This window comes from Hibiscus syriacus, unplaced genomic scaffold (assembly GCF_006381635.1).
Source record: "Hibiscus syriacus cultivar Baekdansim isolate YM2019G1 unplaced genomic scaffold, ASM638163v2 tig00005459_pilon, whole genome shotgun sequence".
In the NCBI taxonomy this organism is placed as follows: domain Eukaryota; kingdom Viridiplantae; phylum Streptophyta; class Magnoliopsida; order Malvales; family Malvaceae; genus Hibiscus; species Hibiscus syriacus.
The window spans coordinates 255,016-269,579 of NW_024062058.1; the positions used below are offsets into that span (position 1 = coordinate 255,016).

General features: G+C 30.5%; 1 protein-coding gene across 1 annotated transcript; it reads left to right on the forward strand.

Annotated features, from left to right (window-relative positions):
• The first annotated feature begins 12,158 nt into the window (after positions 1-12,158).
• LOC120199497 lies at positions 12,159-13,845 on the forward strand. The gene is made up of 3 exons (XM_039200552.1): positions 12,159-12,386; positions 12,949-13,164; positions 13,278-13,845. The coding sequence occupies exons 1-3, from the start codon at positions 12,174-12,176 to the stop codon at positions 13,512-13,514; spliced, it is 666 nt and encodes a 221-aa protein (XP_039056483.1). The 5' UTR covers positions 12,159-12,173; the 3' UTR covers positions 13,515-13,845.
• The last annotated feature ends 719 nt before the right edge of the window (positions 13,846-14,564 follow it).

Below are 14,564 nucleotides of genomic sequence, written 5' to 3' on the forward strand. Positions count from 1 at the left end.
AAAAAAAACAATAGTCGTGAATGCTTTAATTAAATTTCGATTTTTTTTATATAAAAAATGTAAACTCGACAAAACAAAAGTTGGTCCTGTAATATTAGACGCACAATCATATGTAAATGATATAAGTTTTCTAATACGAATCATAAAAATAAATGTAAAAATATGATAACAAAATACATAAATAGAATAAGGGGTGTTTGATAAACAACTTACAGTTGATTACAATAGTTGGTTTGATTAACTGATTTAATTAGTTGATTTGAGAAATCGACTTGATTAATTGTTTATATAGAAGTATTTGATAAAATTTAGTTAATAGATGATATGGATAAAATGACAAATAAGGGTACGATACATTTAGTTGTCAAGTACATATATGTTTTATAATACTTTAGTCTTTATTGGAGGTGAAACTATTCGGATAAAATGCTTTTAACAATGAATTAAAAATTCTTTAAGAAAAATTAGTGAATATTTTTAAAAATTTTGAATATATTTTTTAAATTTAATATTTACAAATATTAACCTTACGAGGTTGATACATACTATTAACCTTGTATAAAATATCAACACTACATTTTTTTAGTTTCTTGTTTTGTTTTGTTTTCTTAACAAAAATATATTTGAGAATTTATACTAAAAAAATAGAATAAGAAAATAAAATTTCACTAAAATATATTAGGATGAAGGTTATTTCATTAGATTAAATTTTATGGCAAGGATATAATTATAAAAATAATAAAATCAAATATATCATCTTATTTTACAATAAATTCTTTCAAACCACTGTTTTGTTCAAGTGGCGACATTTTTCCCAAAACTTTATATAGTTGAAAGGAAGGGTCTATATCGTTGATGATATATTATATAATATATATATCAATATTTGTCATCCACAGAAACCCTATATGGATTAATTATATAATTAATTGGTATTTTGACGGTTTAAGAGATGATTTCAGTAATAGTACGTAACTACGAAGCATGATATTCCCCGGAAGAAAAAAGAATGGTCAAATATTAATTCATCATTGAAAAAGAATTATGAATTATCTTTAAAAAAAAACGAACCACTTGGGTTGGGCTAGCCACACACCGCAGCCTATTAATCCATCTCTAAGCCATGTTTCGATCAACTTAGGGCTTTGGTGGGCTGATTTTAAGGTAAAATACATAAATAATCTTTTATCTATATCTTAAGTCTCCGATTATTAAAAGTTACAAAGTAATCTTTAATTATAGGGTGTTATTTTGTTGAGTTACTCGATTATTAAAAGTTACAAAATTATCACGCACCTATTCATATGTTATAAACTCGTCATTTTCTGTTAAAAAATTAACGACGATTTGAGCTAAACGCTAACATGTTGACTAGATATAATAAAATCTTATATCATAATCTCAAACGATTATCATATCACGATCAATATGCTAATGTCTAACTCAAATGATCGTCATTTTTAACAGAAAATAACGAGTTTAAAACATATGATCATTTTATAACTTTTTAATAATCGATGGACTTAACAAATAAATGTCTTATAGTCGGAGAACTATTTGTAACTTTTAATAGTTAGATGAGTCAACAAAGTAACGTCCTATAATCACGAGACCATTTGTGTACTTTATCTTTTATTATAGACGAATCTAAAGGGAAAACCATATATTATGTACATATATAATAAATATGATAAAAATTTTAAATGCTCTTAAAATATTTTTTTAAAATTATAAAATAAACATTGAATATTAAATTTTATTAAAATATTAGCATAATCCTTAATTATATTTGGGCAAATTATACCAGGCCACCTAATTATAACCCATTTTCATTTCAACCACTATTTTTGAATTATTGTCAATCAGACCACTCAACTATTTAAATGCATTCAATAAGACCACTAGTCGTTAACATTTTACAGAAGTGATGACACAACAGTTAATAAAATTAGTATAATTACATATTTGATCCTCGATATTTATACAATCTTTCAAATTGGTCATCATTTTAAATTAATTCAATATATTTAAACATTTTTTAAAATTACTTTTAATATTTTAATTGAATAATATTTTGACCAATCAAGTAGTAACACGTGTAACTACTTGATCAAAGGGAAAATGAAACAAAAAAAACCTGGGCGCTCGAGAGTCTCGAATCAGTGACTAGTGGTGGGTTTTAAGCGGCAACCCAGCCACTAAAGAAAACCCCAAATTTGTTAATTGTTTTCAAAATGTTTTGTTTATTATGCTTAGATTATGGTAGAAAATAATGAGAATAAAAAGCTATTGGTTGGATTAGACCTGTCCCGAATTGATTTGAATAAATTAATATTTTAAAATAATTATTTATTATATTTGACCCGTCCCGACTTAATTTGAATAAATTAACATTTTAAAATAGTTAAAATAATATTTGACCCGCACCAACGACGAATATTTATATGTTCTAAAATCATCATTTTTCATTAAAAAACTGGTGAACGTTTGAGTTGTATTTTGTGGATCGACTCTCCATTTATCTTATGTCATCGAGTCAATGCTTGAAACCAACGACGATGTCAATGAACATCATTAAACCAATCAACACGTTAACGTACAATGCATATGATTGTCAATTTTTAAACGAAAATAGAAGAATTTAAAACATATAAAATAGTTTGGTAATCATTTTATAACCTTTTACAGTCAAGTGACCTAACAAAATATCGACATATAGTTAGAATATTATTTTTATAACTTTTAATAAGTAAGACATTAAATAAAAAATATCATCCTATAATCGAAAACTATGTGTAATTTATCTTTTATTATGGTCCCTGTATTTAGGGGTGTTCATTCGGTTAATTCGGTGGCCGAACCGACCGAACTACCATTTTCGAATTAACCGAACTTTTTTTTTTCTTTAACCGTTAACCGAACCGAATTTTTTTTCAAAAATATTAACCGAACCGAATAAATTTCGGTTAATTCGATTAATTTTCGAATTAACCGAATTTTTTTAGAATTTTAGAATTTAATATTTTTTTTAATTAAAAAAACAATTTACAATTAATTTAAATAATATCTAATTAATTTGATTCAAACATTTTACATTTAGTTTTGATATTATTTTAATTAATTAATATTAATTTGGGTTTTAAATGGATTTTAAATGGATTGTACCTCTTAATATGATTATATTTAAAGGTTAATTCGGTTAATTCGATTAATTAACCGATTTCGAACCGAATTAACCATTAACCGAATTATAAAAAAATCCTTAACCGTTTCCCGATCAAATTAACCGAACTAATTCGATTTAATCAGTTAATTCGATTAAAACCGAATTTTTAACACCCTACCTATACTTATTTTAAAGTCACTCAAATTTGAAGGGTGCAAGTGCAGAAAGGCATGTTCTCATGTAAATGCCTGTCGCCCGACAATTATCCCCCTCGGTTGCATTGGGTTATGTGTAACCGCAACTTAATTTTATACACGCCACACGCCGATCGCTTGCAATCCAGTATCTAATCCACTTCTAAATTCTATATTAATTTATAATGGTTTTTGTTCTTCAAATTTGCCACAGGTTTTCCCATCAAGATTTTGGATTTACTTGGGAAAATATGGAATTAGCATATTTTGTAGTTTGATGATATTATTGGATTTATTGATTAATTAATTTAAATTAGGTATTATAGAAATTTATTATTATTAGAGAACTATTTTTAATTTAAACTTTTTTTCTTTATACTATTTGAATTAAAATCATGAGCGTCTTTAAAATAGATTTAGTGTTTCATCTCATTATATATATATATATATATTTAACAATTTTTACCTATATAATCTTTAAAAGAGATTCATTCGTTAACGTAATTTAATATATTTTTAAAATATAATTTATTCATTCTATATAATATCACCATATAACGTAATAGTTTTAAATTTCAAATAGATTTTTCGTTTTTCCTAATTTGAGTTCATCTCTAACTATTTATATAATATGCCATAGAATTAATGTTTTTTTCCTTCCGGTTCCAATTATTTGCCTTGATTAATCCGGATCGATTCGGGTCGCACATCTAACTTTTGATGGGTAAGTATCTCAGTGGAAACTTTTTACATACATAAGGAATCAAACTCAAAACAAACTTAAACGATTTCAAGATGCTTATCACTTGAACCAAACCACAATAGAATTAATGTATTTTACAAGCCGTGAAGTGAGTAATTACGGTCCCGAACGGGGTTATAATAAAAAAATTATGGCATTTATCCCTGGATTTTTGTATTAGAAAAGATGATTGAAAATCTCACCCTGACCGATGGGAAAAGGAAATGCATTTGCAAGGCTGATTCAAAGCTGCTTTTCTTGGTCAAGTCTCTATAAATTATAATTAAAATACATGAGAAATTAAAATTTTTGTTAAAACATCTAAAATCATAAAATAATTTATAATTAAAATACAAGTTCAGAAAATCATTCATATATTACAAACAAAATTAAAATCATACAAGTTTCAAACTCGGTATAAAAATCAAATGTGACCTATATGCCCTCTAATTATACATGTACCGTACTCGTCAACAACGCCGAAGGAACTCCCAATGTTGATGTCGATAATTGTACATGATCTACTCGTTAACCTGAAATGATAAGTAAAAAAGTGAGCTTTGGAAAGCTCAGTAATAAAGAACTACCAGATGATGCCGAAGGACAAGCAGATAAACGACAAGCATAAAAATTTTCTTATTGATTCAGGCATCTACAAGTTTTCGAGATGAACTGGGGTTCTACTGATATTTATTCAGGTAACAGACAAGAAACTTATAGTTCAGAGGAAACGTTCAGAAAACCAGGTTCAAGAGATTGAAACAAACGTCTAGTGTGTTTCCTCAAAACCATAATAAATGAAATCATAGTTTATAAACAATAGTAATTTATTTCAGTAAAACAAGTTTTTAAAATCAATGTAGTACCCTCCATCGGAATACTCCATGTAAAATTCCCCAAGACATCATCTATAAGGACTTATCCTAGACCCTAGGATCTAGGAGTCCAATATAAATGATCATATCATAACAAAAAGGATTTACCAATTAGTTGAACCTCAAAAACTCTAGAATCCTATCTAATCAATACCCCAATAAAACAGTTTCATCAAAAAATAGAAATCAACAGTTGTGTTTTTATTTAAAATACGAAGTTTCCCTCCAACCGTACACCAAATGCATTACCCCATAATAGACATCCATAAAGACTTACTCTAGACCCTTAGGATTTAGGAGTCAAATATGAATGATCAGAATAGAAAGGATTTATCAGCTACATGAACCTTAGAGTCTCCACACACATACCCAGACAGTACCCTAATAAAACATATTAGATAACATACATTAATATTATAAATCATGAGCTAATTGTACCTCGTGTCAGAAATCATAAACCATATATCATAAATTGTACTTTATATAAATCAGAGAAAATATTTTTGTCAATAGGGAACACACTAGAGGATCCAAATTTTTTTCGAATGCGCTTGGAAATTATCAAGAATAGAAAATATGAACTTACTCAAAATTGATCATATTTCAGGATCGAGGACCCTATTAAAAGAGTTTAATTTCTAACAGGTCTAAACATACATTCAAAGATTGATGCTTCAGGACCATTTAGAATTTTAGGTGTATTAGAAAGGTATTTAGGAAACTTTACATCAGAATAAATTAAGATTTCATATATAACCATAACGATTTCATTATTTAAGCCATCATGGGTATTACATACACTTTGATTTCTAGTGGAATATTAGCAACTTAATCCAAAAAGGGTGAAACGATGATTTATGGTATTCAAGATTCATGTCGATTTGTCAAGAAACCGGGTCAACTCGAGCTGAACAAATCCCAGTACCGCGATACCTATCAACTACTTGATCGATAAACTTCAAGAATATTCACGCTTTAATACTGACAACAGTAATCGAACTGATCATCTTCAGAATGATCGTTGAACGGGTCTTGAGGAACTGTATGCATGCCAATGGTTTTTATGTTATTTATGTATTGCAATAGTCTCCAAGATTACCGACGTACTTGGGTTGTCTCCATAACCTTAAGGGGTGGTACAATAATTAGATTTCTCGATATTTATAGAATTATCCAATAATATTCACGTATTTCTAGGTCATGAGGATATTTGAGTCATTTTCGTACTCGATGTTACTTTAGTCCTTTAGAGTTCAAGGTATTTCGTAGCTCAAGAACACTTTGGTAATTATGTTCAATCCAAACATATGAACTTTTTCCAGTAATTTGGTCAATTATGTCCTTTCATTGTTATTTTCATATCAAGGGCAATTTGGTCTTTTTTGCAGCACGATGACATTTTCATAATTTTACTCTATAGGGCTATTTTTGTAATTTCTTATCTTAGTATTCTTGGCACTTAACCTTAAAATAAAATAATTAGAATTTACAGATCCTGAGGTCGATTGTTGATCTTGAATTTTTTTATTATCGGTCTTTCAATTTATTAAGTAAGTTCTCCGAGTCTTATTCAATATACAAACTTTATACTGTACTCAGTTTGAGTCTCAACCAATTTAATATTCTTTTACCATATTCAGTACGAATTTAAGAATATTCATCGGGATTTATCTGACTAAACATTATAAATCATGCATCAATCAATTACCAACATGTACCGTCAAATATGCATATAATAGTAAAATATTACATCGATTTTCAAGCAACGATGGTTGGTCATTTGAACTCCATTCGTATGCTCTCACACTTGTTTTAGACGTCCCATAATATCTCGGTGACATAGCAAAAGAATTTACGTCAGAAACGGAATTTAATTGAGAACACTATTTGAATCGAAAGATAAAACACTGAAAAACAACTTACCATGTTCGAATTTGATGAAACATACTTCAGATTCGGACTCATGACGTAAAAAAACATATAACATGACTTTTTGGAGAAAAAAAGATGACTTTTTGGTCAAAGTCAGCAATCAACGGGTCAAAGCCAAGTTAATTGGTTAATGGCTCGGTTAACATGACTCGACTCGACTCAACTTATAAGCTTAAACAGTTTAACTCAAAGGCTTTAACGGCTCGGCTTAGCTAAAAAAACAAACCAGTTTGACTGGTTTAACTCAACGAGTTGACTCAGTGACTTAAGCAAGTTAACTCAGTCTTCTAGAAGACTCGACATAAACAACGCCCACGTGCGGCGGAATCGAGCAGAAATAGAAACAGAGGTTCTTAGGTTTCAACGAAACTTTCCCGGGGCCTTTCACAACGATCGACAATGGTTATCGAAAAAATTAATTGAGGGCTTTTGACCAGGGGACGATGGGGAGCAAGGTTGTGGTGGCGGTGCACACCACCGTCGGCCGGAGATCGGTGAACGGAAGGGCGATGATTGAGGTTGGTGAGAGCTTGGGGTTTTCACGATTTAGGGATTTAGTTTCAAATTTTAAGGATTTAAAATCTCAAACCAGATAAATAAAAATATATTTTTAACCAAACCCATCGACAATAGTGTTATAGGTTACACGATTAAGGATTAAAGTGATGGTTTAGCAGGTCAAAGTTTCAATCCTAACCACGTACACATTTTATTATTATTATTTTCTTTTCAGACAAAGAAGGGTTGAATCTGGAGCTAGGTCACTGAACTTAACTTCCAAAAGCTTTAAAAACTGACCCCAAGGTTTAAAGTTTTACAATTTGCTCCCCGAAATTAATTAAAACAATAAAATTGAGGGTGTTACTTCACGTAATTGGCTACAACCCTGGCCTACGATGTGGTATTGGAACGGGGTGTAGTGTGTAGCCCAAAGCTTGGGATTTTGCAAAGCTTATGAAATATGGACACACTAAACCAAACCAGAGAAAAGGAATGTGGGTCCTAAACTTCGACGTACGGTTGATTTTATTTTAATTTGATCTTTGTAGTTCAGACAAAAACTAAACCCAAAGTTATCGACAATATCATAATTTAGAAAGAAAACAATTCAAGATTTAGCATTATTAATAAATACTAAAATATTCAAAACTAAACACACGGTTTCAAACTTTCTAAATTTTATCCTTTTGATCGAGTAAATTTTAATTTCTTTCCAAAATTTTGTAATGTACTTATATCTGAGCAAATTGCACTGGCCATCTCTAAACTATGACTCCAAATCAATATTTGTTCTAAAATTTTAAGATATTTTAATTGCATCCCCAAACTATCAATATATGTTAATGTGGTCATTGTGTTATTATAATTATTAGTTTAACTATAAAATATCACATCGTATCTAGAGCATTATATTATAATTTGACTTGGTGTGGTTATGCTTGATTTTGGTTTAAACTAAATTAAAACTGTGGTTAATTTTGGGTTTAAATATCACATCATATCTTGTTTATTATATAATATAATATAATCACACTATTTTTAATTAATCATTGATATCTTATCTATTGATCAACTAATCTAGATCGGGTATTGCAGATACGAGGATGACCTTCCTAACCCAGTTTGCTCTATTCTCAAACCTCAGGATTCTAACCCCTAATCTTACTTAAGGGATCTAATATCTCATTATACTAGATCAACTTCTTGTTGATTATAATAATGGTGTTTTCAAGTCTATTAAAATCCATTAACTTAAATAATATTAATGGTCAGTGATTCATGTTTTTAACAATGAAATGATCATTTAATTATAGATTTGATATCATAAAATTTGTGGTTAATTTTAAATTCATATATTTTTAGATATTTATCCAGCTGCTATTGAATGCCAGTGACTTGAGAACAATTATTTGAGAATATCTTTAGATATTTACTGAGCATCGTATTCTTCCCTATATGATTATCGAAAAAAACATATCCCAAGAATAAATGCTTAGCGTAAACAAATAAATATTTAATATATGGAACTGTTATAGAAATACAACTGGTGACCAAAATGAATTATGCATCAAACTTTGAGGAACTACGGAAATAATTTAAAATTTTATTAATTACACATAGGTCTCCTGGTTATAAATACCCCAAAACAAAAAAAAAATCATTTAAAACCCAAACTTAACAATAAAAAAACCAAAAACCTCTCCCTTCTCTCCTCAATCCAACCAATGGTCGGCCATCGTCCGGTGGCTGAACGCCCCTGCTTCATCGCTCCGGCGGCCGAAAAATACAATACTTATCCAAAACACTCTCCTAGTTCTTGTGAGTGCAAAACCGAGACCAAAAACACCTTTAAATCACCTTACAAGCATATATCTATAAAAAGAGCTCTCGAGTTTACCTTTTTCCGGTGTGGCTTTTCGTTTTTCCGACGACCTTTGGCTCCCTTTGACAGTGCTGATGCTAACCTTGGCTTTTAAAGCTTTTCTTTCTCTGCTTTAGATGTTATTTCATCGCTTTGGTTTTTACTTATATATTGTTGTGTTGCTTGTGGTGTTTCTCTGTGTTCTTTTGACGGCTTTTGAGTTTACTCTGATGATGTCTTTTCGTTTGTTTATGGTCTTCGTTTCAGTGATTGCTGTTTTTTTTTTGTGTTTATGTCGATCGTTGCATGACCAAAGGCTTTTATAGCCTTGTAACCGGCCGTTGTGGTCCTGAATATCTTGGGGTTTTGGGTGTTTCCAATTTTTTCGGGATGGTTCAGTCCCGTTCAGCTTCATTGGTTGTTGGTGTGGCTGGGAATCTAGGGATGGTTCAGTCACTGGCACTCGACCGAATATCTCGACCGATTTACTGGCGTATGGCCTCCACGCGCGTTGCCTGCTTCCTCTCTTGCGTTGCATGCTTCCTCTCTTGCGTTGCATGCTTCCTCTCTTGCGGTGCCCCTAGTTAAACACGAAACCCTAATTTCACTTTAGGCTGGATCAGGCCCTCTAATCGGGTTTCTGGGTCAGGCTACCCGATTGGGCTCTTTGTTGGACCCTTGCTAGACTTCTTGGACTTGGATTATGGACCTAGACTCTTAATTTGGACATGGAATAAAAAATAAAATGAAATAAATAAAATAAAATAAATAATATAATATAATATAATATATATAATAATAAAAAGTATATAATATTATATTATACATTTTCAAAAATCATTTTTTAAAACTATGTTTTCTAAAAAGTTTTCTAAAAACTATATATTATAAGTTTTCAAAAACTACATTATATTATTATATATATACTAAATAAATTCCAGAAAAGGAGTGACTACAATAATTATCATATATAATTAAAAAATCATATCGTAAACGATATAAAATGTTAAAGAAATTTGAAAATATTTACATTTGAGAACTTTATGTATATATGTCCCCGTCATACAAATATTTAAATGTTGACTCAAAATTTCGGATCGTTACAATGTTGACATTCTCCATAAATACATAGCACGTGTCCAACAATAATTGAATAATTTTTAATAAAAAAAACAGAAATATATAATGTTATAATATTTTTAAAATTTTAATATATATATATATATTTACTATTACGTGTCTTTGATGATGGGTTGAAGTATCCATTGTAGCATTGCAAGTCTATTTGATGTTTGTAGTGTAAGACTACCAGTGTATTGTGTAGTCGATTTTGATTTAAATAAAATCATATTCTAACTTAAAGTTTTAATTGTCTTTTTGCAGTACAAGCTAGAATCTAGAAGATAATACATGTGTTTTTTCTTAGTGTGATTGTAGAAAATAATCCATATTTATGTTCTTAGTGTGATTGTAGAAAATGATGTCTGAAGTTAAAATATAAATTATTTCTTTATTTAGATTTCATAAGTGTTTTATAAATTTCAATTTGTCAAACCTTCAGAATTGAGATGTACCTAAACAATGTTTGAATCAAAAGATTTATGTCAACTAAGACTTAAATTAAAAAAAATGCTAAATTTTGTTTTTTCCCCTTAAGCCCCTAGATTATTTTCTTGGTCGACATAAATTATTAAAATATTATACGTAATCATTTTAAATATCTTAACTATTTTTCGCCAAAACAAGTCCTTAAACTACATAATTTTTTGCTTCAAGTCTCTAAAATATTTTTCGGATCAAAATGATTATCTAATTTTGTGTGATATGTCAACGTAACATTGATTGTCAGAGTATATTTTAAGGGCTTAAACAAAAAATAGTATATTTGAAGACTTTTTTTTAAGCCGTCAACTAACAATAACCTTATAATTTTGAAGATTGTTTCCATAATAAATCTTTATAGCATCTGAAATGAATTAATCAATAATAAATTTAATATTAATAGTTATATAAAAATCCCTTTTTTAAAGAATACATTTATATTAAAATATTTTTTTCATAATCAATTTTGTTATCTCATTTACATAAAATTACCATATACAAGCATTCATTAACAATTATTCAGTTACCATTTTAAGAAAGTTTTATATAAGCATAACATTATTTCTCATGAAATGGAAAAGTAATGAATTAATTATATTTTTAACTGGTTGTTTCTGTCTAATAAAAAATTAAATAATAGAACATATCACGTGATCTTAGTAGTAAAAAGATAAAAATATCCTTTTAAGATATTCTAAATTCGAGTAATTATGTTTGTAAGGTATATATATGTATTTAATAAAATTTTAAATAATATCATTTTTTTGAAAAATAAATAATAAAATAATATCATTTATAATTTACTATTTAAAAAAATAAAATGTACCCCAAATAAAGCTTATATAATAAAAGTAGAATTGATTAAATTTAATGCATTAAGAAAAATGATATGGAGAGGGTGAAAACGAAATGAAAATATATATATATATAAAAGGAAAGATGGAGGTGGGTTCCGTGCACCCAACGCATCTCTCATCTCATCGTAGAGATTAGCTTCGGATTTAGGGTCGGATGTGGATTCTGCTTAGATAAGAACGGGACCTGTTCCCTTCTCCAAGTATTTGCGTTTTCATCTCTCTCTCTCGCCTCCTCTGCTTCTCGCTCAAAAACTTTTTTTACTCTGGTTTTTCTCTCTCTTCCATTTTGTTCAAGCTGGCGATCGAAAATCAAGATTCTAATATCCGTGAAATCAAGCCCAAGAACAGGAGGATCATGGTATCTTCCTGTAGATTTTGTGTTTTACATTGTTTTTATGATGATTTCTTGATCTGGGTTTTCTTTAGAATATGTTTTTAATGCAATGGCGTTTCGACAGGGAGCTGGTGGGCCGGATGGAGAAGACAACAGGTGGCCTCCGTGGCTGTCGCCTTTGTTAACAGAGCATTTCTTTGTTCAGTGCAAGCTTCATGCTGATTCTCACAAGAGCGAATGCAATATGTACTGCTTGGATTGCATGAATGGCGCTCTCTGTTCTTTCTGCCTCGCTTATCACAAGGATCATCGTTACATTCAGGTTCAGTACTTTACCCTTCTCATCTTCGTCTTGATTTTGTTTTTCTCATCGTTTCTTTCAAAAAACACTACTACCAGTACTAACTTTATTACCCTTTTTTTTGTTATTTCATTTGAAATTTGTTTCATTTCCTTTAATGGGATGAAGGGGGAATACTGTTGGCTCAATCCCTTTTTCTGGCATTCAGGTTTCCAATTCTGGGTTACAGTTCGATGTCCTTTCTTGATCCAGTTTGTTTCCATCTAAAGCACATTTCTTAATCGAGTTGTTTTTGTTCAGTTTTTCTAATTTGTACCGAAAAGATAAAAAAGCTCGAGTCTCAGTCCAGGGCAGGTGTTTGTACTTTTCTAAAGGTCGCCCATAGTCTCTTTTTCTTCCACACATTTTCTCCGCTTCCAAACATGCATTTTTTGCAAAAATAAAGGCATTTTCTTGCATTGTCTGACAGACGAGACAAATAAAATCAGGGAAATCACGGTGGATTGTTTGTTAATGGTCGTTGATTGCCAAAATCCCAGATTTTATTAGGAATTACTAATGCGATTTGGTTTGTATTTGACAGATTAGGAGGTCTTCTTACCATGATGTGATCAGGGTATCGGATATACAGAAATACCTGGACATCTCTGGTGTGCAGACTTATGTTATAAACAGTGCTAAGGTCGTGTTCATCAATGAGAGGCCTCAGCCAAGGCCTGGAAAAGGTGTTACCAATACCTGTGACGTCTGCGATCGAAGCCTTGTTGACTCCTTCCGCTTCTGCTCCCTCGGTTGCAAGGTACGACTTTTCATGGTTTAGTTTTCCGAGCAGAACCCAAATGGTCAAATTGTCTTAAATTCCTTTGGACAAATCAATATTGACTTCTTTGCGCATTTATGTTCAAATTGCAGATTGTGGGCACATCGAATAATTTCCAGAAGAGGAAGAAGAGGCAGTCAGCCATGGCATCAGACTCCGAGGATTCATCATACAGCAGCAGTAGCCATGGAATGGTGAAGAAGAAGGACAAAGTGCAAAGCTTTTGTCCTTCAACGCCGCCTCCGAAATCGGTGCGTTACCGAAGTGGGAATCGCAGAAAGGGGGTTCCCCATCGAGCCCCAATGGGATGTCTAATCATACAATATTAACCACTCACGTTTTTAAATATAATATTATACGAAAAAGCAAGGTGTGAGAATGGCCAACCTTTTTTTACCACGAAAAGTGCCGCCATTTATCACACTTCTACTCTTCTGTATATACATTATAGCAGCAGCAAGCAAGTGCTAGATGTGCAAAAAATAAGCCCCCTTTTTATTTCGTTTATAGAATGGGATTATACATAAGCTTTTGGGTCATAGCAATGGAGGATGAAAGATGTAAGTAGGAAGAAGAAGATGAAGAAGAAGTTTGAATCATGATTGTGATATTGTAATGAAGTGTAGTGTTTTTGTTATATGGAATGAAATAAATACATGCTACTTTGTGTGTTGTGTGATCGATTGCTTTTCCCTTTTTAGATTTCTTCTCTTCTTTTGTGGGGATAATGTATTCGAATGCTCCTCTATTATATGGCGATGATTTGTTGAGTTAATTGGACATTAATTTTTTGAGTATTTTGATTATTAAAAATAACAGAGTGAACGTCTGAATTAAATATTGATTTATTAAAAATAAATTTTAATTACATAAATAATTAAATAAATATTTTATAACTTTTATTAGACCAATAACTTAATAAATTAGTTGAAAATTATTTTAGTCATTTGATTGACGACCATCTTTGGTGCGTGTGGCACGTGAGAGGAAGAGTTGTTTAGTTACGCACGTGTCCATTGTGCGATGGTTGTTGGCTGTCTTTTTCATTTTTCGGAATCATCAAAAAGGCTTACCTTCCCTTGTGTTCTTTTCTTTACTTTGGGATTGTGTCAGAAAGGCAGTTTGGTTTCGGTTTCTTAGACAAGTGGGTTTCTTTTAGGATAAATTATTACAATACTCACTAATATTTTTCAAATAAATCGTTTTGGTTATCAAACTTTAACATTTTCATTTTAGTCATTACTTTTAGTTTATATTTTCATTTTGGCCACTCATAATTAAATTTTATTAGTAATATGTACCAACATAATGTGATAATATTTCCTCTCTTTTTTCTCTTACCATATTTGAGTTTTAAAATCCATGTTTGATAACAGTGT

Excerpts from the sequence above, each read along its gene's own strand:
- LOC120199497 (XM_039200552.1), top strand. The coding sequence starts at position 12,174 with ATGGCGTTTCGACAGGGAGCTGGTGGGCCGGATGGAGAAGACAACAGG. Across the intron at positions 12,387-12,948 it reads AGGATCATCGTTACATTCAG|ATTAGGAGGTCTTCTTACCA; the intron begins GTTCAGTACTTT and ends TGTATTTGACAG. Across the intron at positions 13,165-13,277 it reads TCTGCTCCCTCGGTTGCAAG|ATTGTGGGCACATCGAATAA; the intron begins GTACGACTTTTC and ends TTCAAATTGCAG.